At 36.0% G+C, this 27002-nt stretch overlaps 2 protein-coding genes and 1 pseudogene across 2 annotated transcripts; 1 reads left to right on the top strand and 2 right to left on the bottom strand.

Moving 5' to 3' along the window:
• Positions 1-2310: 2310 nt before the first annotated feature.
• On the top strand, positions 2311-3226 carry LOC110199665 (olfactory receptor 5AL1-like; annotated as a pseudogene).
• A 6783-nt stretch (positions 3227-10009) lies between these two features.
• OR8U3 (olfactory receptor family 8 subfamily U member 3) lies at positions 10010-10972 on the bottom strand. The gene has a single exon (XM_020974391.1). It carries the CDS (start codon positions 10967-10969, stop codon positions 10010-10012), a length of 960 nt encoding a protein of 319 aa, XP_020830050.1. The 5' UTR covers positions 10970-10972.
• A 7237-nt stretch (positions 10973-18209) lies between these two features.
• On the bottom strand, positions 18210-19151 carry LOC110199666 (olfactory receptor 8U3-like). The gene has a single exon (XM_020974544.1). The coding sequence runs from the start codon at positions 19149-19151 to the stop codon at positions 18210-18212; it is 942 nt and encodes a 313-aa protein (XP_020830203.1).
• Between the last annotated feature and the right edge of the window lie 7851 nt (positions 19152-27002).

The following is a 27002-nucleotide window of genomic DNA, read 5'->3' as shown; positions in this document are numbered from 1 at the left end:
GAGAGGGATAGAGAGAGAGAGAGAGACAGAGACAGAGAGACAGAGACAGAGAGAAAGAGACAGAGAGAGAGAAACTGAATTGTTAAAGACTTGCTACATAGGGCCAATTCTATTATTCCTTCATGATATCAAGGCATGTCAGGGCAGAAACTGCTACTGGCTTTTTCTGTGGTAAAATATAAGACAAAAAGAAGAATGTCTTACTTCTCTAGAGCATCCAGTCAGTTTACAAAACACAATTGTATCCTTATCCTCAAAAAAGAACAAATAGGGTGTGCCTTAGTTTCCTCTCTTGTAAATTGAGGTCAAAATAAAATTAGTGACCTACTCAAGAGTAAGTGGTAAAAACAGGACTGGAACTGTTTACTCATAGTCCAATATTTGTCTCCATCATAGTGTCTTAGCCTTCAGTGTTAAGGATGTATGTACCCTCAAACATTGTGCTTTCCCTTAAAAAACTGCTATATATTTATCATCCATGAATTGATCTAAATCAATAGGGTTTTTTTTTTGAGTCTTTATCCCTTTTGGAAGTTTGGAAAAGGCTATGGATATTTTCTCAGAATGATGATTTAGTCACATAAAATAAAATATGTGAGATTACAAAAGGAAACCAATTATATTGAAATAGTTATCAGCATATATGCACACACACATATACATTATTTCAATGAAAATGCAGTAACAAGGAAACTAAGGCATGTTTCTCCTACCAAAATCAGTTTGTTAAGAGTGATGCATGCAGCTTTTAACAAAGTGGGTCATGGGGCAGCTAGGTGGCACAGTGGATAGAGCACTGGCCCTGGATTCAGGAGGACCTGAGTTTAAATCCAGCATCGGACACATAGCACTTACTAGCTTTGGGCAAGTCACATAACCCCATTGCCTATTAAAAAAACAAAAACAAAAACAAAAACAAAAACAAAAAAACAAAGTGGGTCAGACTGGTAAGAACAATGACCTCCATGAGAGGAGAAAGACCATTTTTATTGAGAAGCAAAAAAAGAAGGTGCCAGGTAGTTGGGGAGATTTACAATTGGCTACAGCTGGGGAAGGCATGGTGTTTGTCAGGTGTGGCTGATTATGTTCCTCTCCAACAATAAAGGAATGCTAATTGCTTTATGGGCCTCAACTGCCTTTAATAATATTGACTAAAAAATCAGAAGCACATAAATCAGGACCACACAGTTAGTCACCCCTTGGAGATCAAATCACCCCTAATGCACAAGGAGAGTTGGGGCAAAAGAATTCTCTATTAGAAGGGGCTCCAGCTTAAGTTTGGCCAGTTTTTTACAGATAACAAACTGAAGTCCCAGGTTAAACTGATTAGCAAGCAAGTATCCCGGGGGCTAATTACAGGAGTCATAACCTCCTTCCCTTTCAACCACACCTTGAAGCTGATTCTGAGTGCATTTTTGAGTAGGATGAGTCCAGGCAGATGTTAAGCATTATAAAAATCAATACAGTATAAAATCTATTACATTATAAAATCAATAAAGTAAAAATCAGAAGTAATATTAATTTCTGTCTTATCATAAAATGTATATACATATATGGTTGTATGCATGTGCTCATGGACTCCAAATTAGCTAAACAGCTGATTCAAACAGTTTCTCTTTTAGTCCCTGTCACTCCAAGGAGTAATAAAAAAGGTTTTCAAATTTGTGTACAGAGATCTTGGTTCAAATACCACTTCTGCCTTTTGCTATTGAACAAATATTGGTATAATATTTTAAATGTCTGAACTTTCTTAATCTGTAAAATGAGGGTGCGGGCCTGCATTATAGCTAAAATACCTTCTGGTTCTAACATGAATTTCCCAAGCATGGGAAGTTTCTCACTGGCCAGAATGTGGAGTAGAATGGCATCAAGAATATTTTTTTTCTCATAAGATGTAACTTTCTCTCTCTCTCTCTCTCTCTCTCTCTCTCTCTCTCTCTCTCTCTCCTATATATACCTTATCTCTTTTCAAATGTGTGTATGTATATATGCATACACATCTATTCCATATATATATATATATATATATTCTCTCTCCTCTTCCTCCCTCCCTCTCTCTATTCCTCTATTTCTTTTTTCTTCTTCCCTTTCTTTTCTTTCTTTCCTCCTGCAGGTGACTTGATTGATACCTGATTGAAATGTCCACAACGAGTAAGGGTTAAAATGCAGAGAACAGCTCGCAGTCCAGCTAAAGGACATTAGCATGTGTACCAGAAAGTGAGAGTTGATTAGGAGGCATATCCTGATATCTCCTGAACTCTGACAAAAACCAAGATAAGTCAGCATAGGCTTGCTCTACTGAGCCATTCTATGGCTAAAAGTAATCACTCAGTGCTGACTGAGTTCATTCTTGTAGGCCTTACAGATAATATAGAGCTCCAGCCTTTCCTCTTGGGGATCTTTCTAATGATTTATGTGATCAGTGTCATGGGAAACCTTGGCTTGATTGTCTTAATCCAGATCAGTCCTCAACTTCATACTCCTATGTACTTTTTCCTCAATCATCTGGCTTTCGTTGACTTCTGCTACACTTCCTCTATCACCCCAAACATGCTGGTGAACTTCATGCAAAAGGTTAAAAGGATATCCTTCATTGGATGTGCCACTCAGATGTGCTGTTTCATTACATTTGTAGTTTGTGAGGTCTTCCTCCTCTCAGTCATGGCCTATGACCGCTATGTGGCCATCTGTAATCCCCTACTCTATGCAGTAGTCATTTCTCAGAAAGCCTGTATCCCAATGGTTGCAAGCACTTATAGTTATGGCGTGTGTGGTGGAATTCTACAGACCATTGTTACTTTCCACCTATCACTTTTATTGTGATGATGTACCTTTGGTTGCCTTGGCCTGTTCTGATACTTATATCCAAAACCTACTGATATTTGTCTTTGCTGGTGTCAACACACTTCTTTCTTTGCTGATTGTCCTTGTCTCTTACCTATTCATCTTTCTTGCCATCCTGAGGATCAATTCTGCCAAAGGGAGACAGAAGGCTTTCTCAACCTGCGCTTCTCATATTGTCTCCCTCATCATGTTTTATGGAGCAGTAATCTTCACTTATCTGAAACCCAAGTCAAACCATTCCCTCGATACTGATAAGGTAGCCTCTGTGTTCTACACAATAATGATCCCCATGTTAAACCCCCTCATCTACAGTCTTAGAAACAAGGAGGTGAAAAGTGCCCTTCAAAAAGTTTTGAGAAAAGTGTGTTCCAAGGTAAAATAGGTTATGCTTATATTAACAAATACTTTATATTGGGCCATGTATAAATCAAGTCAATCCATTTTTTAATGTGCCTTCTAAGTTCAAGGCATTTTGCCATGTATAAGGAAGCAATGGTGATTGCTTAAAATAAAACCCCTCAAATGAATCATAATCAGCATCTAGTGACCTAATGAATAACAAATTAATTTAGATAAGTGAAGTTTAGTTGAATAATTTTCACTGTTTACATCAAGGGTTCTTAATTTGGAATTAAGGGATTTACAGTTTTATAGCTGAGGGAAGTTCTAAAGTTTTAATGACCAACCCAAGGCCAGGTATCTAAAAGCAAATAGGGGTGAGGCTTAGAAGCCAAGCTTTTGGAGCTACTGTGAACCTTAAGGCATAGAATGTTAGAGCCAGAAAAAAACCTTAGAGATCATCTAATCCAGGAATTCTTAATATGAAGTTCATAGAATACATTTTAAGGACTCCTGGATTTTTAAAAAAAAATATATTTTGAAAAAATATAGGTTATGGGAATACTATGTATTTTATTTTATACCATTAAAACATTATTGTGTTCTATCAAAAACCATTAGCAAGCATTATATGTAATGGGGATAAACTAGAAGCATTTCCAATAAGATTGGGGGTGAAACAAGGATGTCCATTATCATCACTCTTATTCAATATTGGGCTAGAAATGTTAGCTGTAGCAATTAGAGAAGAAAAAGAAATTGAAGGAAGTAGAACAGGCAAAGAAGAAACAAAGCTATCACTCTTTGCAGATGATATGATGGTATACTTAAAGAATCCTAGAGAATCAAGTAAAAAAATACTTTAAATAATAAACAATTTTAGCAAAGTTGCAGGATATAAAATAAACCCACATAAATTGACATTTCAATGTATTACCAACAAAGCCCAACAGCAAGAGATAGAAAGATAAATTCCATTTAAAATTACTGCAGGTATTATAAAATATTTAGGAGTCTACCTGCCAAAACAAAACCAGGAACTATATGAAAACAATTACAAAAAGCTTTTAACACAAATAAAGTCAGACCTAAATAATTGGAAAAACATCAGTTGCTCATGGGTAGGCTGAGCTAATATAATAAAAATTACAATTCTACCTAAATTAATTTACTTATTCAGTGTCGTACTAATCAAACTACCAAAAATATTTCATAGAGCTATAAAAAACAATAACAAAATTCATCTGGAAGAACAAAAAATCCAGAATATCAAGGGAACTAATGAAAAGAAATGCAGGGAAAGGTGGCCAAGGTGGAGAAGGGAGGAATTTATAACCAAACAAGTGATAGAGAATATTATGAAATGCAAATATATAAATTTAATTACATTAAATTGAAAAGTTTTTGCTTAAAGCCAATGTGACTAAGATCAGGAGGGAAGCAGAAAACTGGGAAAGAATTTTCACAGCCAGTGTCTCTGATAAAGTCAAATTTTTAGAATACAAGTCTTTCTTCAATTGATAAATAGTCAAAGGATATAAACAGGGAATTTTCAAAGGAAGAATCTAAAGCTATCTGTAGTCATATAAAAAAAATTCTAAATCACTGTCAATTGGAATAGATAATTTTGATTACATTAAATGGAAAAGGGGTTTTTTTTCACAAAGTCAATGCAATCAAGATTAGACAGAACATAGAAAATTGGAGAAAAAAATTTACAACCAGTGTCTCTGTTCAGGGCCTCATTTCCAAAATACATAGAGAATTAAGTCAAATTTATAAGAATACAAGGCATTCCCTAATTGATAAATGTTCAAAGGATATGAGTAGGCAGTTTTCAGATAAAGAAATTAAAGCCATCTATAGTCATATGAAAAAATGCTCCAAATCATTACTGATTATTTAAATGCAAATCAAAACAACTCACAGGTACACAGCATACCTATCAGACTGGTCAACATGACAAAATAAGAAAATGATAAATGTTGGAGAAGATGTGGGAAAACTGGAACACTTGGAGTTGTGAAATGATCCATCCATTTTGGAGAGCAATTTGGAACTATGCCCAAACAGCTATAAAAATGTGCATACCCTTCAACCCAGCAATAGCACTTGTAGGACTATATCCCAAAGAGATCATACAAATGGGAAAAGGACCCACATGTACAAAAATATTTATAGCAGCTCTTTTTGTGGCGGGAAAGAGTTGGAAATTGAGAGGATGCCCATCAATTGGGGAATGGCTGAACAAGTTGTGGTATGTGAATGTAATGGAATACCATTGTGCTATAAGAAATGATGAACAGGCAGACTTCAGAAAAACCAGGAAAAATGTGCATGGACTGATGCTGAGTGAAGTGAGCAGAACCAGGAAACCGTTGTACACAGTAACAGCCATGTTGTGTGATGACTGACTTTGATAGACATGACTCTTCACAGCAAGGTAAGAATCTAAGACAACTCCAAAAGATTCATGATGGAAATTACTATCCACATCCAGAGAAAGAACTATGGAGTCTGAATGCAGATAGAAACATATTATTTCCTCTCCTTTTCCTTTGTTGTTTTGTTTTATTGCTCCGTTTTTGTGGTTCCTCCCTTTAGTTATAATTGTTCTTTACCTCACGACTAATGAGAAAATATGCTTAATATGGATGTATAAGTAGAGCCTATATCAGATTGTACACCATCTTGAGTGGAGTGGGGAGAGCAGTGGGAGGGGAAGGTAATTTAAAACTCAAAAACTTATGGAAGTGAAAGTTGAAAACCAAAACTAAATTAAATTTTAAGGAAAAAAAAACATTCTGAGAAGTGGTTCAGCAAAACTAAGATAAATTATTTCTTGTCACATCATAATTCACCTTTGTCCTATTTTCTTTGATGCAACTAATCATGCGGTCCCCACCCTCATGATGGTGTCTAGCCTGTAACAAATCACATTGTTTTCTCCACCTACCCAATTCTGTTCTTTGTTCTGTACTTCCCTAAAAATTATAAGAAGTGTTTTCGGACCCAAAGCAGTGTCTTTGCTTTGCTGGGGAAACGAATAACCTATTTATTGATAAATTTGAACTTTAACAATAAATTTAAGAAACAAACCTTTGTGCCTCAGTGTACCTTAATTTCAGTTGTAATACTATTCTACATAGTGGTCATTCCCATACTGAACTCTCTCACCTCCTTATCCTGATGACAAGAAGGTGAAAAATGCCTTGCAGAAAGTTATGAGGAAAGTGAATTCTAGAACACTACATACTTCATAGCACTCTGAACTTTTAAGCAAGAGATTAGGATTTAAATCTTGCTTTAGACACAAACTCAGTGATTATAGTAACATATTTTTAACTTTCAGAACCTCATTTCCCTCATTTTTAAATTGGAAGTATTAATACTTACACTATACACTTCACAGCTTTGTTATAAGGAAGATGGTATATAAATGCCACCATTGCATGAATTTATTTCAAACTTAATAATGCATCCTTAGATTCAATAAATATTTGTTCAATTTTTATAGTGAAGGCACGGTGCTACATATTAGTGATACAAATATATTTTCCCTTCAAAATTTCATGTTCAATAATAAACATTAGATGAAATTGAAAAGTTCTTCTGACTAGAAAGTTATCTTCAAGTCAATGAGCATTTATTAAGCTCCTACTATGTTCCATGTACTGTGCTAAGGGCTACAGGTACAAAAAAGGCAAAAATTCTCAACAAAAACAATCCCTGTTTCAAGAAGCTCACACTTTAATGGAAAATATGATATGTAAATGACTATATATAAACAATATCTGTCTATCTCTTATCTCTGTGTATATGTCTATGTGTGTATCTCTACCTCTATATCTATAAAAAAAAAATAAGTTGGCAGTAATTATAGAAGAAAGGCACTAATATTAACCTTATCATAGAAGGTTAGATATTTATTTAGACTTGAAGAAAGCCAAGGATGCCAGGAGATGGAGATGAGGAGGGAGAGGATTTCCTTCATGGGAGTACAGCCAAGGTGAAATTCTCAGGAGACATGGCCATGCACCAGGGATCATCTGTAGGTTATCAAGCAAGTTAAGAAAAAATTCGCACACATACCTATACATATGTGCATATAGGTATATACATACATACACAATACATATGTATTGTGTATGTGTGTATGTATGTATATGTGATTGTATGTATATACAAACATACGCACACAAGTAATGTCTTCAAAAGACATTCCTTGCTTAAATCTGGAGGAGAGTAGAGATAGCTTGAGTGGGAATAACACTTAAGAAAAATGAAAGTATTAATTGTACTCTGATATTGATATTTCTTGATTTTTGGTGTAATTTTGTATAATTTTAACAGAAATATATCACTAATAATTCAAATTATTTACATATAGTTGCTTTAAAAATTTAAAGAGACAGTCCAGTGTAATATAAAACACACCAAGAAATAACTTAAACAATCTTGGTCCTTCTTGAAATTCAACTACTAATTATAGATTTGATCAAGAATCTTAACCTCAAGTCCTCGTTTTTCTCATCTATAAAAGGATAATTTTAGATTGGATGAACTTGATGGACGTTTACAGAGCTAAATTTTTGTGATTCTGTCTGTATATACCATTTAAAATAATTGAATGAAAAGTATGCTATTCCATCTTTCAGGTAACTATAGACCAGCTGTTCATACCTATATCATAACCAAGCACCATTATTCACCTGGCATTAGTATAGCCTCATTATTAGTGAAGTTTATAGATGACAATTGAAATTATCATTCGGATCCCAACTCAAAACAATGATGGCCTACCCAGAATCAGAATTTGCACAATTTCAGAGTTGAAATGGAATACATAAGCTACTTAGTCTAACTCATACTTGAAAGGTAATCTTTAATAAAGCATATTCACAGTATCTTTTATATTTTGGCAGATCCAGCTTCCCTTGAAGACCTCCAATGCAGGAGAACTTTTCACTTCATGAGGTAGTTTAGTTCCATTTTGAACATCTCTAATTGTTAGAAAATTGTTGTTTCTATTTATCCTGATTTCAAGCCTAAATTTGCTTCCTCATAATTTTGCCCATTACTCCTGGTTTTCTCTGAGATATCTCTTCTCCCTGATAAGTATTTTTTTTTCCTGGTAAGTATTCCCAGTTTCTTTAATTGCTTCTTAAGTGATATGGACCCAAGGCCTTTCATTATTGTACATTCTGCTAACCCTTGTCTGGATGCTCTGTAGATTTCTAACGACCTTAAACTATGGCACCTGAAACTGAACACACACACACACACACACACACACACACACACACACACACACACCCCTCTTCTAGATACAGACATATATATGTGTATATATATATATATATATATGTATGTATATATATATATATATATATATATATATATATATATATATATATTATATATACATACCTATAATATGTGTGCATTTGTGTGTATATGTACACTTTTATAAGTGGAAGGTAACCTCAGAAACAAGGAATTAAGAATGGGGTTAGACAAATGTTATCTCGTAATAGAAATATTCGTATTAAAATTTTCCCCAGCTATCTTGCAACAAACACACTTCTAGACACAATTAAAGTTGATACATTGTATGGCTGGGACATTTTAATCTCAAAATCATTACAAAAAATAGTATATACACAAATGAAGCCCTCAGAGCTTCTACATGATTGCTGATTCACCGGTTCCCAAATCATCTTGTGAATGAAAAGATTAAAATGGACAGCAAACTTTATAAAAATGTCTTCCAAGACAGAGGAAGTTTGGCCTTATATAACCTTATCAACAAAATAATAAATACCCACATAATTTGATATCTTGTCTATTATGTGGAATTAATAATGGTTTTATGTTTTATTCATTGCGTGTGGCATATTTCAAAATTTTCATATTCATTGTCTCATTTTTTCCTCACAAGAAACTTACAGGGTTGGTAGGGCAGTTGTCTTCCTTCTCCTGTAGTCAAAAGGGCCTAATAATCACTTTTTGATAAAGTGTGATCTAATTATAGCCAAAGATATCAACTTTTTCATAGTATATTCTTGCTCAGTGAAAAGCAACCATACTTTGATGGACAACTTCTGAGCAGTATCAAATTTTCTTCCATTCCTGCCTTATCAGATTGTGGAAGCAACCTGAGTTTTTGAAAGGAATGTCAGTGGTGGGGTAAGCTCCTTCAGTTTCTCCAAAGCTAGAGTTGCATCAAGAATTGATTATATGACTACAGTTGGCATTTTCTGTATTTGAAATTCAGCCTAGATCACTTCCATCAAGCTCATGGGGATCACAGATCTACTGTTGAGCCTGATGACTCTTCAAAGACCAATTGTTTTGACCTCAATTTTACAGATGAGGAAACAGAGGTGCAAGGAGGTTAAGGGACTTGTCCAGGTCAGGCAAACTAAAACCATCAGAGGTATGACTGCTACTTGGTTTTCTTATTCTAGAGTCTGCTCTTTTGACTATACCACTGGGTGTCTTATAGACTGATGACTTTCCTTTAGCCATAACAGTTCCCCAAGACTATCTCTTCAGTTTTTAAAAAAGGGAATATTCATAACAACATCATGGCTTCTTATAGTATTTAAATGACAGGTAGTAAGGGTAACATTTTGAGGCCAGGAGTCTCCTGAGTGTCACCTCTGAAATCTTGTAACCTTTTGCAAAAACCAGACCTACCCCTTGTCAAGACAAAATCTTGATGTGATAAAGATTTAATGAATGACTGCCATAAGTCAACTTACTAAAAGCAATGTAAGCACAAGGGAATCTTGTTCTTCCAACTGTTTTTCAAAAATCCTCTTCACTTTCTGGACTGAAGCATTTTGAATGCTTCATGTCCTCTGGCTTGAGCCTTCTTCAGGACCTCTTTCACCTCTTTGTTCCTTAAACTGTAGATTAGAGGGTTCAACATGGGGATAACCACTGTGTAAAAAACTGATGCCATTTTGTCTGTGTCTAGGGAGTGGCTCGACTTGGGTTGTAAGTACATAAAGATCAATGTGCCATAGAAAATTGTGACAGCCGTCATATGGGACCCACAGGTGGAGAAAGCTTTGAGTCTGCCCTCTGTGGAATGGATACGCAAAATGGCGGAAATTATGAAAATATAGGAGATAAGGACAATCAATGAAGAACAGATCATGTCGAACCCAGCAAAGGCAAAAATCAACATCTCTTTTGTGTGAGTGCTTGAACAGGCCAGAGCCAAGAGGGGAAGATCATCACAATAAAAATGATTGATGATGTTGGGGCCACAGTAAGATAATCGGAATGTGACAATGGTATGGAACAATGCAACCAAAAAACTGTAAATATATGGAACAGCAACTAACTGAATGCAGACTTTCTGAGACATAATGACTGAGTAAAGCAATGGATTACAAATAGCTACATAACGGTCATAGGCCATTGATGCTAAAAGGAAGCACTCTGTGATCATAAATGTCAGAAAACATCCTAGCTGGGTTGCACAAGCATTGAATGAAATGGTATTTTTCTCCACTACAAAATTTACCAACATCTTGGGTGTGATGGCTGAGGAATAGCAGAAATCAACAAAAGCTAAATGACTAAGGAAAAAGTACATAGGTGTATGAAGTTGAGAGTCAATCCTGATTAATATAATTAGGCCAAGGTTCCCTACCACTGTGACTGTGTAGATGGCTGAGAAAACTATAAAGAGTGGTGCCTGGAGCTCAGGACTATCTGTGATACCTTTGAGAATAAATTCAGTCACGCGTGTGAAGTTGAATTTTGCCATTCCGTGGGTTTAATCTGTGGGAAAAGAAAAATGTAAATGCCACATAAATGATGGAGGTACATCTGGAGATGCATAAATACTGTTCCCTGGCCATCGAACGTTTATTGGATGAAAGGAATAATAGTGGTTTGGTGGAAACAGTTCTGGACTTGAAGTCAGAACTGGATTTACATTCTGCCTCTGATGCTCACTCACTGTGTAACTTTGAGTATGTTTCCTCACATCTCTAGGATTAAAATGAAATGGTTGAGCCAGATGATCTCAACAATGCCTTCTAGCTTTTATATTTTCTAATTTTGTGACTTAGCCTCTGCTTAGAATCCTTTCAGTAGTTTCAATGGATCTTTTATGGAAACCCAACTTTAGTTCCTGCCTCCCTGAGAAAAGGAGTAGGCGTGTCATGATCCATAGAGAATTACTCTGGAAGCCTGGAAGATCTGAGTTCAAATCCTGCCTTTGATACATATTGCCTGCTTGACCCTGAGCAAGACGCTTAAACTCTCGGTGTTCCAGGAATTGTCCAAATGCTAAGTTATGGAGAAGATGCCACTCTGCTTTGGGAGAGGCAGTCCCCTCATGTATGTGTTTCTTATAGCAATGAAATCACAGGTTCAGTCTCCTGATTGTGAAAGTACTAATATATGTGAGCTGTTTCTTTTTAAATAGATATGAAATTACTGATGATTTTTTTTTGCTTCATTCAGCCACTTAAGCACCATAAATTGTCCACTCTATACTAAGCACTGGACTGAATATGTTAAGAACATAAAGAGACCATGATTCTGGCTTGAATAAATGAGGCATTTAAAGCACATTTAAACCTTAAAGATCTACTAAAAGAATTATTCATCATCATTATTATCACCATCATCATCATCATCATCACTGACAAACTAATTAAAATTTGGAGGGGATAGAAGCGATAAGTTTTTATTAAGCATCTTCTATGTGCTGGCTAGACACTGTGCTAAATGCTTAACAAATATTATCTCATGATCCTCACCACAAATGTGTGAAGTAGATACAGTTATCACTGTATCATCCTCAAATTGAGGTTGATAGAGTTTAAGTCATTTGTCCAGGGTCACATTACTAGTAAATACCTGAGGCTGGATTTGAACTCAGGTCTTCTTGACTTAAGAACCAGTGCTCTGTCTACTGCATGACTTAGCTGCCTCTCAGGAAGGATGTGTAATAAACAAAAGGGATCAATAAACCACAAACATTTATTTAGTGTCTACTATATGTCAGTCACTCTTAGATATTATGTTGGGGATACAAAGAAAAATACAAAAAAGCCCCTGACCTTAAGTAGCTTATGTTCTCTTATGAAAAACAACAGGAATAAGTGAATATGAAATACAAGCAAACACAATTTCAGGAGGCTAGCAATTGGGGAAATCAGGAAAACCCTTCTGAAAGAAGGGGCAATGTAATTGAGTTTGAAGGACTATGTGAATTCTAAGAGATGAAGATGGGGAGGTCCAGTGACTTGGAAGTCAAGAGAGTTTTGATTCTGGCACTGCTCCTACGTTTATCTTTGTAACCTTGGGCAAGTTACTTAACTTCTATCTCATACTCCACATTAAAATTTTGGAATTAAAAGATAGGGGAGTTAGTAGTAAGACTTCCTTAGAGTTCCTTCTACTTAATGTTCTAAGAGTGTAATTACCAAGACATCAATGGACACAGAAACATTACAATCAAACAACATATTAATAAGTATAAGCAATATGTTTATGTATATATGCGAGTATGCATGTATGTGTACATACGTACATATCTGGAGAGACAGAGAGAGACAGAGAGAAAGAGAGAGAATTTGAGGAGGCAATGTGTACCAACAATTAGAAGAATCAGGGAAGATTTCACATAGAACAAAGCATCTGAGTTGGCACTTTAAGGAAGCTAAGGATTAAAATAGGAAGAGGTGAACAGAGACAGTATTCCCATCATATGGGACAGGTTGTGCAAAAGCATAGCTTGTGTGATAAAAAGATGGAATGCCAAAGTCAGAGAATAGACTCTAGGCCAATTTGGCTAGAAAGCAGAGTGTATGAAACAGGATAATAGTCATTAACTCTGGATAAATTAACAATGATATCGGAACTGTGAAATCTAATAATATTTTTCTCAATTCTCATCCTTTTGAACATTCCTGCCTTACCTGACCTCATTTGTAGTGAGGAAGTTCTCTGGAAAGCAGAAAAAAAAACCTCGGGAAATATATAGTTAATATTGTCAACTCTATCACTGTTGATAACTGTTCTCTCTTGATTCTCCTTCTAAATTTCTGACTACCACTTCTTATGATCTATTTTTAAGTTTACATTGAAATCAAGCCAAAAATTGACTGTGAGTATACCACAAGGTTCTGTCCTGGGTCCTTTTTTACTTTTTTTTTTCTCTGTGCACTCTTACTTGGTGATTTCATCAAATACCATAAAATGTAAGTAAAATGTCTTTAAAACGCCTCCTAGATTTATATATTGAGCCTTAGTTGCTATACTGAGTTCTAGTCTAATATCACCAAAGGCATGTTGGGCATTTGAAACTAGATGTCCTAGAAATATAATTTCAAACTCAAATGAAAATCAGGCCTCAATGCCTTTTCTTCTAATATCACACCTTTTCCATATGTCACTGTGATAGGAAAAGCACCATCCTCCTTAGTCCCCCCGAGCTCATAACCTTGTTGTCATCCTTTACTTTTCAATCTCATTCACCCCACATATCAAATATGTTCCTAAATCTTGGCATTCATTTCTCCCCATGATCTCTTGGATCTGTCACCTTCTCTCTACTGACATAGTCACTACTTTATTTCACTTCCTTTTGACTACTCTGTGTTCAGGTCATTCATATTCAGAGACCCTGAGAACTCATTTTTTTCTCTTTTTTTTTTTCCTGGAGTCATTTTATCTTGCCCAGATTAAATATCCATTCTACTCACATATCCCACAAGTGTGATAAGAAAGTAATCTATAGAGGTAGGATGTAGATGCTAGACTCACCCAGGCTGTCTACTGTGCCTGCTAGAAGTCAGATTTTTCTGGCTCTGCACAAGATTATGCAGGAAAATGTAACTTATTTATTGCTTTTCATATCCCTTTGGGCCCAAACATGAAATCCCATGTAGATTAAAAAAAAATGATCATTCTCAAGGGAAGAAAAAAATCTTTTAATTGCATCTGCATACTTTACAATCACTAAGGAACAGAAGCCTCCAACCTATTCTCAATAGTTTCTAATGCCATTTGTTCCCAAATTAATGTCTTAGAAGTTTTGTTGTGGAAAGAGTACTGGGTGATAAGTCAAGAGGCTTGGGTCATCCTTCCCATTGTGCCTTTAATAATATGTGTGGCTTTAGGCAGGCTTCTATCTCTTTTGGCTTCATCCTTGAAATAGTGACAATTCCTCTTACTTATCTAGTTCACAAAACCATTTTGAGGATTAAATGAGATCACTACCAAAAGTATAATGATTAATGTATCTGTCATTGACCCTCACTTACGAGTATTTTTATTAGTGAATTAGAGGAATTGATCAGTCAACAAGGTCATATTAAGGGTTCATTTATGCTTTAGTCACTTGTCTAGAACCTCAGGATACAAAGAAAAAGTTTAAGAAGGGCTTACATTCTACAGGGAAACATATTCTATAGGGAAAACACACTGATATCTGAAATACATACAAAGTAAATAGAAAGAAATTTGTGAGAAGAGGCCCTTGTAGCTAGAGGGATGATGGTGGCTGGGGGAAATTAGGATAAATCCAGTGTGAGAGGTGGTGCTTAATTAAGACTTGATTTCAAAATGAAGAGGGGACATAGTTGAAGCAAGCATGGTAGACATCTTATACAGTGGTATGGAGGAAAAAAAATGAAATATTTTCCAAGAGAAACAGCAAGTTAGCCAATTTTACTGGACCACACAATGAATTAAAGAAGGAAGTCTCAAAAATCAAGAGTGTGACCCTGTAGTTGTTAGGATATTTTAATGGAACTTGTTGGCATGGTGGATAGAGTAGGGCACTTGAAATCACCACGACCAGGACTCCAGTCTTTCCTTAGAAAGTTATATAGCAGCCAAGAACTCTGAGGGAGAGACAGGAAGCGCCTTGCACAAGGTAAGTCAGTCCATCAGCACTGCTTCCATTACCACCTCTCCTGGAAGCTGGATAACGACTGCCAAATAACCAGACTCTATGATGTAGCCAGGAAACTACATTTGCAGTGGCTTCATTACAGTTATTGAAGAACTAGAAAATATGTATTTTTGCCACTAAAATCCTTGGCACTGTCAAATGGTGAAACACTAGGAGCTGGTATAATTTTATTAGTGCAAATCATCTTAATGACACACCACTTTGCCATTGGATGCTGAAGACCATAGAACCACAACAACCTGGTGAGGTTTTCTTCTGATTGGTGAATTTCCTAAGAATCTCCTATTTTGAGGAAGTATATAGTTACTCAGGTTCATATACCTGTCATCCTTGACTCCTCACTGTAAGTCATCCCATATAGCCAATCTATGGTCAAGTTGTCCCTTAAGACACTTTTATGACTCCCTCCGTAGGCTGGTTATTTACCCCCTTTTGAGAAAACACCAGTGCCAGCCATGTCCCCTTCTTCCTTCATCTCACATCTCTATTGGCACCTTTTTGGCCTTCTGCACCATGCCCCCACAACTGATGCCTTTCCTTTCCTTTTGCCCCCTCTTTTCAGCTCCCATTTAATGTATTGTCTTTCACCAACAGAATGTATGTCTTTTGAGGGTAAGAACTGACTTTCTTTTTGCTTTTATAAGTATTTCCAACACTTAGCACAGTGCTCGACACAAAATAAGCGCATAATGCTTGTTGACTTAAAATGAAACAAAACAAAACACACACACAAAAGGAATGGACAAGATCAGCAAGTAGTGGATTTCCCAGAACATGGAGTCTTCAAACATTTTGGGTTGGTTATGTTGTTGTGGAAGGAATTCTTCATATAATATAATCTTGACTAGCCAGCCTCTGACCTTCCGACTTAGAGATTCTGAGAGATAATGAATGGGAAAGATTTTGGGAAAGACGTCAATCCCCATATACAGAAAAGGAAGGAAAGGGAAGAAGCATTAAGTCTTTCCATGTGCCCAGCACTGGCCTCACTGATTGTGCAAGTATCATCTCATTTGTTCCTTACAACAATCCTACAAACTAGATGCTATTTCAATCCCCATGTTATAGGTGAGGAAAGTGAGGCAAACAGAGGGTAAATAATTTGCCCAGGAACACAAAGCTAATAAGTGTCTGAGGCCCAATCTGAACTCAGATCAGTTGGACTCCAAACCCAGCAATCTCTCCACTGTGCCACCAGCTGACTCATACATATGAATAAGCATGTTTTTATAAGTGACTACACCATGCTGATGTACAATGAAACCACCACTCCATTCCAGTGCTACACGGGGACCTGGAAGTGATCTTATCTTCTTGGATGCTACAACAGCATCCAAGCTACACAGAATGGGAGCTGCCCAGATGGAAAACATTCAAGTGTAGGCCTCGTGAAAGACTCTATCAACTGGAATTAGTCAAACTAAGTTTGGAGAGGCTTGCTCCTAGCTTGACTTCGCTTCATGATGATAAAGTTTTCACCCACATTAACTCTTAAAAGAATGAGATGCACAGTAGATAGCTCACTGGGCCTGAAGTCAGGAAGACCTGAGTTCCAATCTAGCCTTAGATACTCACTAATTATGGGATTCTGGGTGATTCACTTAATCCCTATTGCTTCAGTTTCTTTGACTGTAAAATAGAGACTGTTGTGAGGGACAAATGAGATAATATTTGTGAAGAGCTCAGCATGATGTCACGAATGTAGTAGGTGCTTAAGAAACACTATTTCCTCTCTCCCTTCTGCTTCTTTTTCTTCCACTCTTACTTCCTTCATTCCTCTTTTCTTCCTTTCTTCCATCCTTCCTTCTTTTCTCCCTTTCTTCTCTCCCTCCCTCCCTTCTTTCTTTTTTCTTTCTTTCTTACTTTCCTTCCTTCCTTCTCCACATCTTGCGCCTCCTCTAAGTTCAGTATCCACACAAAAGCCTGATCTTGCTGATAATCAGCATGAAACCTTGATCTTCCATTTTTCTTTTCTGAACCACTTTGCCCTTCATTAGGCCTTTGGATCAGATGGTTTTTTCCAGCTGTATCGCTATGATTTTATGGGCCATGTCCAACGTAAAGTCTATGATTCCAGTAAGCTAAGTTCAAACAAGTCAGTAGTGGCAGAACTAAATCATAATGCATATTGTCAGTTGAGGGCTCTTTTCATTGTACTACATTGCTTCCATAGTAAGAAAGCCTTTTCCCACTATATACATTTTCTCTGATGGATCAGTTTAGATTAATATAATATCAAATACACCTGTGCAATTATTGAATCAGGCTTAAATAATAATAGTATCTAGCATTTTTACTGCACTTCTAGGTTTGAAAAGAAGTTTATTCATTCTCTCTCCTTTTATGTTTTCAAAAACCCTGTGAGGTACATGCTATTTTATAGGTAAAGAAACTAAATCTGATACAAGTGAAATAACTTTCCTGGGGTTGCACAAATAAAAAAAGCTAGAGGCAGAATTTGCATTCAGGTCTTCCTGACCTCAAATACATTAATTTACCCCCTGAATTACCTGCTGTTGTTGTTCCATCATTTCCCAGTCATTTTTGCATTTTCATGGCTTTATTTGGAATCTTTTTGGTAGAGATGCATGTATGGTTTATCATTTCCTTCTCTAACTCATTTTACAGATGAAGAAACTGAGGCAATCAGGATTAAATGACTGTCCCAGGGTGACACAGTGGCCAGATTTCAACTCAGGAAGATGAGTCTTAGTGACTCCAAGCATGGCACACTATCCACTGTACTGCCTTGCTCCCTCTTAAATACATTCATTTGTTTCACAGAGGTCTTTACAGTTGCATACAGGAAAACATAGTAGAATTGAGAATTAAGCATGGAGGCTACCATTTTTTTCTGAGGATGTAAGACAGTGCCTCCTTCAAGAACATATAGAAAAAGTTGTGATACATTTTTTGGGTCCAGAAATGAATGTCACATTGTCTTGCTTTATAGCAGATAATCAATAAATATTGTTCTCCTGACTGAAAACAAAAAGTGCCTTCTCAACCTATCTATGAAGGATATTGCAGGCTTTCTGCTGCTGTATGAGTTGATTCATTTGTCTAAATGTCTTCAATGAACAACTACCCAGCTATTTCCCAATACTTTCCCAAAAGCCTCTTTCACTTTCTTCTTCCTCAGGCTGTAAATGAGGGGGTTCAACATGGGGATCACTATGGTGTAAAACGCTGATGTCATTTTATCTGTGTCCAAGGAATGGCTAGAGCATGGCTGCAAATACATAAAAATCATTGTGCCATAGAAAATGGTGACTGCCACCATGTGGGAACCACAGGTGGAGAAGGCCTTGAGTCTGCCTTCTGTTGAGTGGATCCTCAAGATGGCAGCAATGATGAAGACATAGGAAATGAAGACAATCAAAAAGGAAGAGATTATGTCAAATCCAGCAAAGGCAAATATCAAGATTTCTTTCACATGAGTGTCTGAGCAGGAGAGGGCTAAGAGAGGAATGTCATCACAGTAGAAGTGATTAATGACATTCGAGGTGCAGTAAGAAAAAAGGAGTGTGCTGATGGTGTGAAAGAGTGCCACTGAGAAGCAGTATATATAAGGAACAGCTACCAACTGTACCCAGAGTCTGTGAGACATCACAACAGTGTAGAGTGGGGGCTTACCTGTGGCTACATAACGATCATAGGCCATCACAGCCAAGAGACACATCTCAAGATTTACAAGTGAAATGAAGCAATACACCTGGATGGCACATGCATGGAAAGAAATAACATTGGTTTCCTGAACAAAGTTAATGAGCATGTTAGGGGTAATTGCAGAAATAAATGAAAAATCCACAAATGCCAGGTGGCTGAGGAAGAAGTACATGGGTATGTGAAGGTAGGAACTAACCTGGATTAGTAGGATCAGGCCAAGGTTTCCCACAATACTAACAGAATAGATGATGAAAAATATGATAAACATTACAACCTGTAGCTCTGGATGGGTGGTAAGGCCCAAAAGGAATAATTCAGTGGCTTCAGAATGATTGCCTTCAGCCATTTCTTAGACTTGAGCTCTAATACATGACTGAGCTATGAAACAGCTTGATTATGAAATTGAATTTCATATTTTTATGATGAGGATTCAAATGTGGCCCATCTGTAAAGCACAATCCATTTTCAGAAAAAAAAAACCAATCTGGAGACTAGGAGCATTCTGTTAAGACTTCAGATGTGATTGGGGGAAGCAGGATATTATACAGCACCACCTGGGTCTCTTCTCTGCTTTTCTGGAAAAGCAAAACAAAAGAAGATTCCTTTGAATTAACTGTAAAAAAGGAAAATCATAATTGCAAATGATGTATCATAACTAAACTGCAGTTTTTGCTCTTTGTTTTTGGAATAAACTTCTACTTTTATTGCTATAAAGAAAACTCAGAAAACAACAAGTATTTTTAAAGAACTTTTAAAGTGGTAAGCCCTGAGCATCCTGTCCTCAATGAGCTCCCATTCTGAAGGGAGAGACAACTTGCAAACATGTACAAAGGAGATATATAAAGTGAATATGGGTAGTAATCTCAGAAGATTTTAGCAGTGTGTGTGTGTGTGTGTGTGTGTGTGTGTGTGTGTGTGTGAGTGCATGCACACATGCAGGTAACTTCCATCTACCAACAAAGACTGATACCTGCATACATGTTATATTCTTGGGAATTGCCAGAGTATTGAGTCATCAAGTCAATATTCATGGATCATATCGGCAGTGTGTTTCAGAGACAGTTCAGTTGTATAATCATCAAACCATATGGACATCAATAGTTTTAATAATATTTTATGCTATTGATAATACATTTTCTTCTTCTCAAACTTCTGATCTTTTCAGTCTTATTGTTCTCTCCTGACATGTTTTACTTATTTTGTAAAAGTTATTGTTTTGCTATTTATTGCTCTAATACAAATGTCATTATTTTTGTATTTTCTGACTGGCTATCCCATCAATTGGGGAATGCCTGAAAAAGTTGTGGTATATGAATGTAATGGAATACTCCTGTGCTATAACAAATGATGAGCAGGTAGACTTCAGAAAAACCTGTATGAACTGATGCTGAGTGAAGTGAGTAGAACCAGGAGATCATTGCACACAGTAACAGCTACATTGTGTGATGACTAAGTTTGATAGATTTAATTCTTCTCGGCAATGAAAGGTTCTCAGACATCTTCAAAAGACTCATGATGGAAAATGCTATCCACATCTAGAGAAAGAACTACGGAGTCTGAATGCAGATCTAAACATAGTATTTGTTTTTTTTTCTTTTGTTTTTTTTTTCCTTCTTTGTTTTGGTTCTTCCTGCTGGTTCTAATTCTTCTTTACAAAATAATTAATATAAAAATATGTTTAATAGGAAAGTGTATGTAGAGCCTATATCAAACTGCATGCCATTTTGGGGAGGAGTAAGGGAAAGGAAGGTGGAAAATTCAAAACTGAAAAGCTTATGGAAGTGATTGTTGAAAACTAAAAATAAATAAATTAATAAAAAAGAAAAAAAATTGACCATATGTTAGGTCACAAAAAGCCTTACAAACAGATGCAGAAAAGTAAAAAAAAAAAAAAAGAAATATCTCTTACTAATTATAATACTTTAAATACTTTGAGTAGTAGACCTTTTAAGAGCATATTAAAATTAATAAAAAATTAAATAATTTAATTCCAAAGAATGGAGGAGTCAAAGAACAAGTTATAGAAACAATCAATTGTTTCATTAAAATGATGAGAACCACAAGGTAACATACTCTAAATCAATACTTAGGGGAAAATATATATCTTTGTATGTTTTCATCAACTAAAGAGAGAGAGAGATGATCAACAAAAAGGTCATGCAACTAAAAAAAAACTTAGAAAATCATAAATTAAAAAACTTTAATTAAACACCAAAATAGAAATTGATATAATCTGCCAATTTTGCAATATTTTAACTTTTCCCTATATATGGCTTATTTACATAGAGTCGCTTGCATGTTGTCTCCCCATGAGACTGTGGGTTCTTTGAAGGATCAGGGATTGTTTATTTTTTTTAATTTTTTTTTTTACTTTTTTTAAATACAGGCATTCCTAGGTCATACTGAAGGTATATTTCCAGATCAGCATAATAAAGTGAATATCACAATAAAGCAAGTCACATGAATTTCTTGGATTCCCAGTGCATATATGAATTATCTTTACACTATACTATAGGTGATTAAATGTGCAATGATAGGTCTAATCTTGGCTATATTTGTTTTATTTGTGCAAAATATTTTTAAATAAACTTAATGGAAATTATCCATTTTATAATGAACTTTGTTCTCTGCCTCTTGTTTATTCATAAATTGCTCATCTATCTGTAAATCTGAAAAAAAAATTGTTCCATAGTCTTCTAATTTTCTTGCAAAATCTCTCTTTATAGATAGGTAATGTATCCATTTTGACCGTATTTTGGTAAATGGTGGAAAATATTGATCTATGCCCAGCTTCTGCCATAATGTTTTCCAGTATTACCAACAATTTTTACTAAAAAGTGAATTATTATCCCCAAATCATCAGTCTTTACAAGATCAGAAAGAAAGCAGAAAATTTGGGAAAAAATGTGGACAGTTTCTCAAATGAAGATCTCATATCTCCAATGTATAAAAACTTTGCCATATCTATAAGAATACAATTCATTCTCCAATTGAGAAATGGCCAAAGGATATGAACAGGCAATTTTTTAATGAAGAAATCAAAACCATCAATTTATGGTCATATGAAAAAATGCTCTAAATCGTTATTGATTAGAGAAATTCAAATTAAGATAATCTTGAAATATCATTTTACACCTACCAGATTGGATAAAATGAAAGAAGGGGAAAACAAAAAATGTTGGAGTGGATGTGGAAAAATTAGGCCACTGATTCATTGTTGGTGGAATTGTGAACTGATCCAACAGTTTTGGAGAACATTCTGCAATTATGCCCAAAGAGTTATTAAACTGCCTATACCATTTGACCGAACAATACCACTTCTAGCTCTATTTCCAAAGATGATTAGGTGAAATGGAAATGAGCCTATATGTTCGAAACTGTTTACAGCAGTTCCGTTTGTGGTGGCAAAGAACTGGGGACTGAAGGGCAGATAATCAATTTGCGAATGGCTGAACAAGTTATGGTAAATGATTGTAATGGAATGCCACTGTACTATAAGAAATGATGAGCTTAATGATCTTAGAAAAAATATGGAAGGACTTGTATCACATATTAAAGAGCTGAATTAGCAGAACCAAGAGAACATTGAATAGAGTCATAGCAAAATTTTTTAAATTGTGTGACTGGTTCATTTAAAACCCAAAACCATTACAAAAATAATATAAAAGCAAATGAAACCTCAAAGCTTAAAGATGATTGATGATTTACAAGTTGCCAAGTCATCCTGTTAGTGAAAAGATTAACGTGGATAGCATACTTCATAAAAATGTCTTCTGCAACAGATGGAATTTGACCTTTTGTATTCTTAGCCATAAAATAATAAATAGCCATATGATATGTAATGACTTCTCAATTGTGTGGCGTTAATAAGACTTTTATTTTTTATTTTTGTATGTGACATATTCAAAAGCATTTTCATATTCATTCTCATCTTTGCCTCACCAAAAACAAAACAAAACAAAACACACACACACACACACACACACACACACACACACACACACAAACAAACCTTATGTGGTTGGTAGGACACTTATCTTTTTTTTCTATACAAAGGAGAGCTAATAATCACTTTTGATTAAATTGATCTAATTATGGCCAAGGCTATCAGCCTCTTAATAGTACACTCTCGCTTAGTGAAAAGCAACCAATCTTTGATGGAGGAATTCTGAGTAGTATCAATCGTTCTTCTATTCCTGTCTTATCAGGGCACAGAAGCAACCTGAATTCTTGAAAGGTATGTCAGTGAGGGATTCATATAGTTCAGTTCCTCCACTGCTAGAATGGTGTCAAGAATTGATTGTAAGACTCTAGTTGGCATTTTCTGTATCTGAAAATCAGCCAAGCTGTTCTATCAGGCACATGGGGATCACAGATCTACAGTAGAGCCTGAACCATCTCCAGAGGCCAATTATTTTAACCTCCATTTTAAAGTGAGAAAAAAGAGGTCCAGAGAGTTTAATGGACTTGTCCAGGTCAGACAAATTAAAACCATTAGAGGTAGGAACGCTACTTGATTTTCTGATTATAGAGTCTGCTCTTTTGACTATACCACCATGTGTCTTACAGTCTGATGACTTCCTTTTTACCCATAACAACTTTTTAATACTATCTGTTAGGTTGTAAAGGAGGGAATATTCATAACAGTATCATAGCTTCTTGTAGTATTGAAATGGAAGGTAGTAGGGGTAACATTTGGAGGCCAAGAGTGTCCTGACTGGCACCTCTGACGTCTTGCAACCTTTTGCAAAGTCCAAGCTTACCCTTTGTCAAGAAAAGCTGTTGATATGACAAAGATTTAATGAATGTGTTACAGAAGTCAACTCATGAAAGCCAATGTAAGTAAAAGGAAGTCTTGTCCTCTCAACTGATTTTCAAATATCCTCTTCACTTTCTGGCCTTAAGCATTTTTAATGTTTCATGTCCTCTAGCTTGAGCCTTCTTCAGGGCCTCTTTCACCTCTATGTTCCTTAAACTATAGATTAGAGGGCTCAACATGGGGATCACAACTGTGTAGAAGACTGTCATTTTGTGTTTGTCCAGGGAGTGGCTCAATTTATGTTGTAGGTATATAAAGACCAATGTGCCATAGAAATCTGACTATCACTTCTTATGTTCTTTTGTTTAATTTTCATTGACATCGAGCCAGAAATTGACTGTGGTCTACCACATGCTCTTTCCATGGTCATTTTATTACTTTGATTTTCTCTATGTGCACTTATCTGGCAACTCCATCAAATACCGTAAGATGTAAGTAACATCTCTATAAAGATTTGTCTCCCCCATCTATATGTACAGCTTTAACCACTATACTCAGTGACTCTCATATCACAAATTGCATGTTGAATATGTCAGACTAGATGTTCTAGAAACATCATTTCAAACATATGAAAAACAGAACTCAATAATTTTCTCCTCATATCACAACTCTTTCATATGTCAGTATGATAGGAAAAGCACCACCCTCTTCAGTTACACATGCTCATAACTTTATTCCAATCCTTGACTCCTCAATCTCATTCACCCCACATGTCTAATGTGTTGCTAAATCTTGGCATTTATTTCGTCTCAACATCTCTTGGATATGTCTTCTTCTCTCGACTGACACAGCTACAGCTTTAGTACATTTTCTTATGACTGCTCTGTGTTCAGGGCATTCTTATTTGTAGACCTTGAAGAGCACTTTACTTTTTTAAATTTTGTTTTCTTGTAGTCATTTCATCTTGCCCAGAATAAATATCCATTCTACTCACATACTATGCAAGTGTGATAACAGAATAATCCATAAGGGTGGGATATACAAGCTAGACTCACCCAGTCCATCTGACCGGTCTGCTAGAAGTCAGATTATTCTGATTCTGCACAAGATTATTCAGAAAAGTCTGACATATTTATTGCTTTTTATATCCATTTTGGACTAAACATGGAACCCCATGAAGGTTAAAAATATAATAATAGTACTCAAGGGAAGAAAGAACACATCGTCTTTTAATTGCATTTGTAAGCTTTAAATAACCAAGGAACAGAAGCCTCCAACCCATTCTCAATGGTTTCTAATTGCATTTGTCCTCAAACTGATCAATGTGTTAGAAATGGTATTGTGGAAAGAGTACTAGGTTAGAAGTCAAGAGGCCTGTGTTGTACCTTCCCTCTGTATCTTCAACAATAGTTGTGGCTTTCAGAAGGCTTCTATCTCTTTGCAGTTCCTCTACCATATGACAATTCCTCTTGTGTGTCTAGTTCACAGAACTATTTTGAGGATTAAATGATATCACTATCAAAGGTGTAATAATTAATGTATCTATCATTGAAACTCACTTATTTATATGTTTTAATTAGTGAATTAGAAAAGATGATCAGGCAACAAGTTCATATTAAGGGTTTATTTATGCTCCAGTTGCGTGGCTAGAACTTTAGGATACAAAGACAAAGTTTAATAATGTCTTACATTCTATCAGGAAAATATATTGCTATTCAAAATATATACAAAGTAAGTAGAAGGAAATTTGTGGGAAGTGGCCCTTGTAGCTAAAGGGGTGATGGTGAGAGAGGGGGACAGGATCATTCTCATGTGCCAGGTAGTGTTTAATTAATATTTGAATTTAAAATGAAGAGGGAGCAAAGTCTGGGCAAGCATGGTAGACACCCTATACAGTAGTATAGAGGAAAAAAGATGAAATATTTTCCATGAGAAACAGGAAGAAAGCCAATTAGACTGGAACACACAGTACATTAAAGAGAGAAGTGTCAAGAATCAAGAGTTTAACCTTGTAGTTGTTAGAATATAGGCATAGTGGATGGCATAGGGCAATTGAAGTCATCAAGACCAGGACTCAAGTCCTTCTGTGTATAGCAATTATACAACAGCAAGGAACTCTGAGGGAGAGACAGGAAACAGCTTATGCCAGATGAATCAGACCATTAGCATTACCTCCATTACCACCTCTCCTAGGATCTGGATGGTGACAGCCAAATACCCTGACCCCATGGTATAGCTAGAAAGCTACATTTGCAGCTTTGGAAGAGCCAGAAAAGATATTTTTTTTCCACGAAAATCCTTGGTACTGTCAAATGGTTAAACACAGGTAACTGAAAAATTTTTATTAGTGCAATGATATTAAATAAAATGCATCACCCTCAGCTTTGCCATTGCATGCTGAAGACTATAGGACCACAACCACCTGGTGACCTTTTCTTCTGTGAATTTCCTAAGGATCTTCCATTTTGTCGAAGTGTATGGTTACTCAGATCACACACCTGTCATCCTTGACTCCTCACTCTAAATCATTCCATATAGCCAATCTATGGTCAAGTCATCCTGGAAGATCCTTTCACCATAATGACTCCCTCCTTAGATTAAAGATTTCTCCTATTTTGAGGAAGCACTTTTGCGAGCCTTGCTCACTTCTTCATTTATCTCAGGCCTCTCTTTGTGAATTTTTGGGTTTTTGAACCACGATCCCACAAATGATGTCTTCTCTTTCCTCCTACCCTTTCTTTTCAGTTCCTATTTAATGTATTGTCTTTTCCCAATAGAATGTAAGCTCTTTGAGTGTAGGGATTTTCTTTCCTTTTGCTTTTATAATTTTTTCCAACACTTAGCACAGTGCCTGATACATACTAAGCCCTTAATGCTTGTTGACTGAAAAACAAAACAAAACAAAACAAAAAAGGAATGCATTATATAGAAAGTAGTGAATTCCCCAGAACATAGAGTCTTTGAACAGTTTGGGCTGGTTATGTTATCATGGAAGGCATTCCTCATGTAATATAAACTTTATTAGAACCTTTCAACTTAAAGATTCTGAGAGAAAATGGATTGGAAACAGTTTTGGAAAAATATCAAGCCCCATATACAGAAAAGGAAGGGAAAGTAATAAGCATTAAGTCCTTCCATGTGCCCAGTACTGGCCTCAGTGATTGTGCAAATATTATCTATTTTGTTCCTCACAACAATCCTACAAGGTGGATGATATTTTAATCCCCATTTTATAGTTGCGGAAACTAAAGCAAATAGAAGTTAAATAATTTGTCCAGGGTCAAAAAGCTAATAAGGCCAAATGTGAACTCAGGTTACTCTAACTCCAAACCCTGTGCTCTTTCCACTGTGCCACTGTCTGCCTCATTTATATCAACAAAATGTCTTTATAAATGACTATACTGTTTTGATGTACAATAAGAGTACCAACCACATTCC

This window comes from Phascolarctos cinereus, unplaced genomic scaffold (assembly GCF_003287225.1).
Source record: "Phascolarctos cinereus isolate Bilbo 61053 unplaced genomic scaffold, phaCin_HiC Scaffold_9;HRSCAF=440, whole genome shotgun sequence".
NCBI lineage: Eukaryota > Metazoa > Chordata > Mammalia > Diprotodontia > Phascolarctidae > Phascolarctos > Phascolarctos cinereus.
Note: the sequence above shows the minus strand (reverse complement) of the source record. Positions and strands in the feature narration are given on the sequence as shown.

What these genes read in the sequence shown, in the direction of transcription:
- LOC110199666 (XM_020974544.1), bottom strand. Translation starts at nt 19,151, where the DNA reads ATGGCTGAAGGCAATCATTCTGAAGCCACTGAATTATTCCTTTTGGGC.
- OR8U3 (XM_020974391.1), bottom strand. Translation starts at nt 10,969, where the DNA reads ATGGCAAAATTCAACTTCACACGCGTGACTGAATTTATTCTCAAAGGT.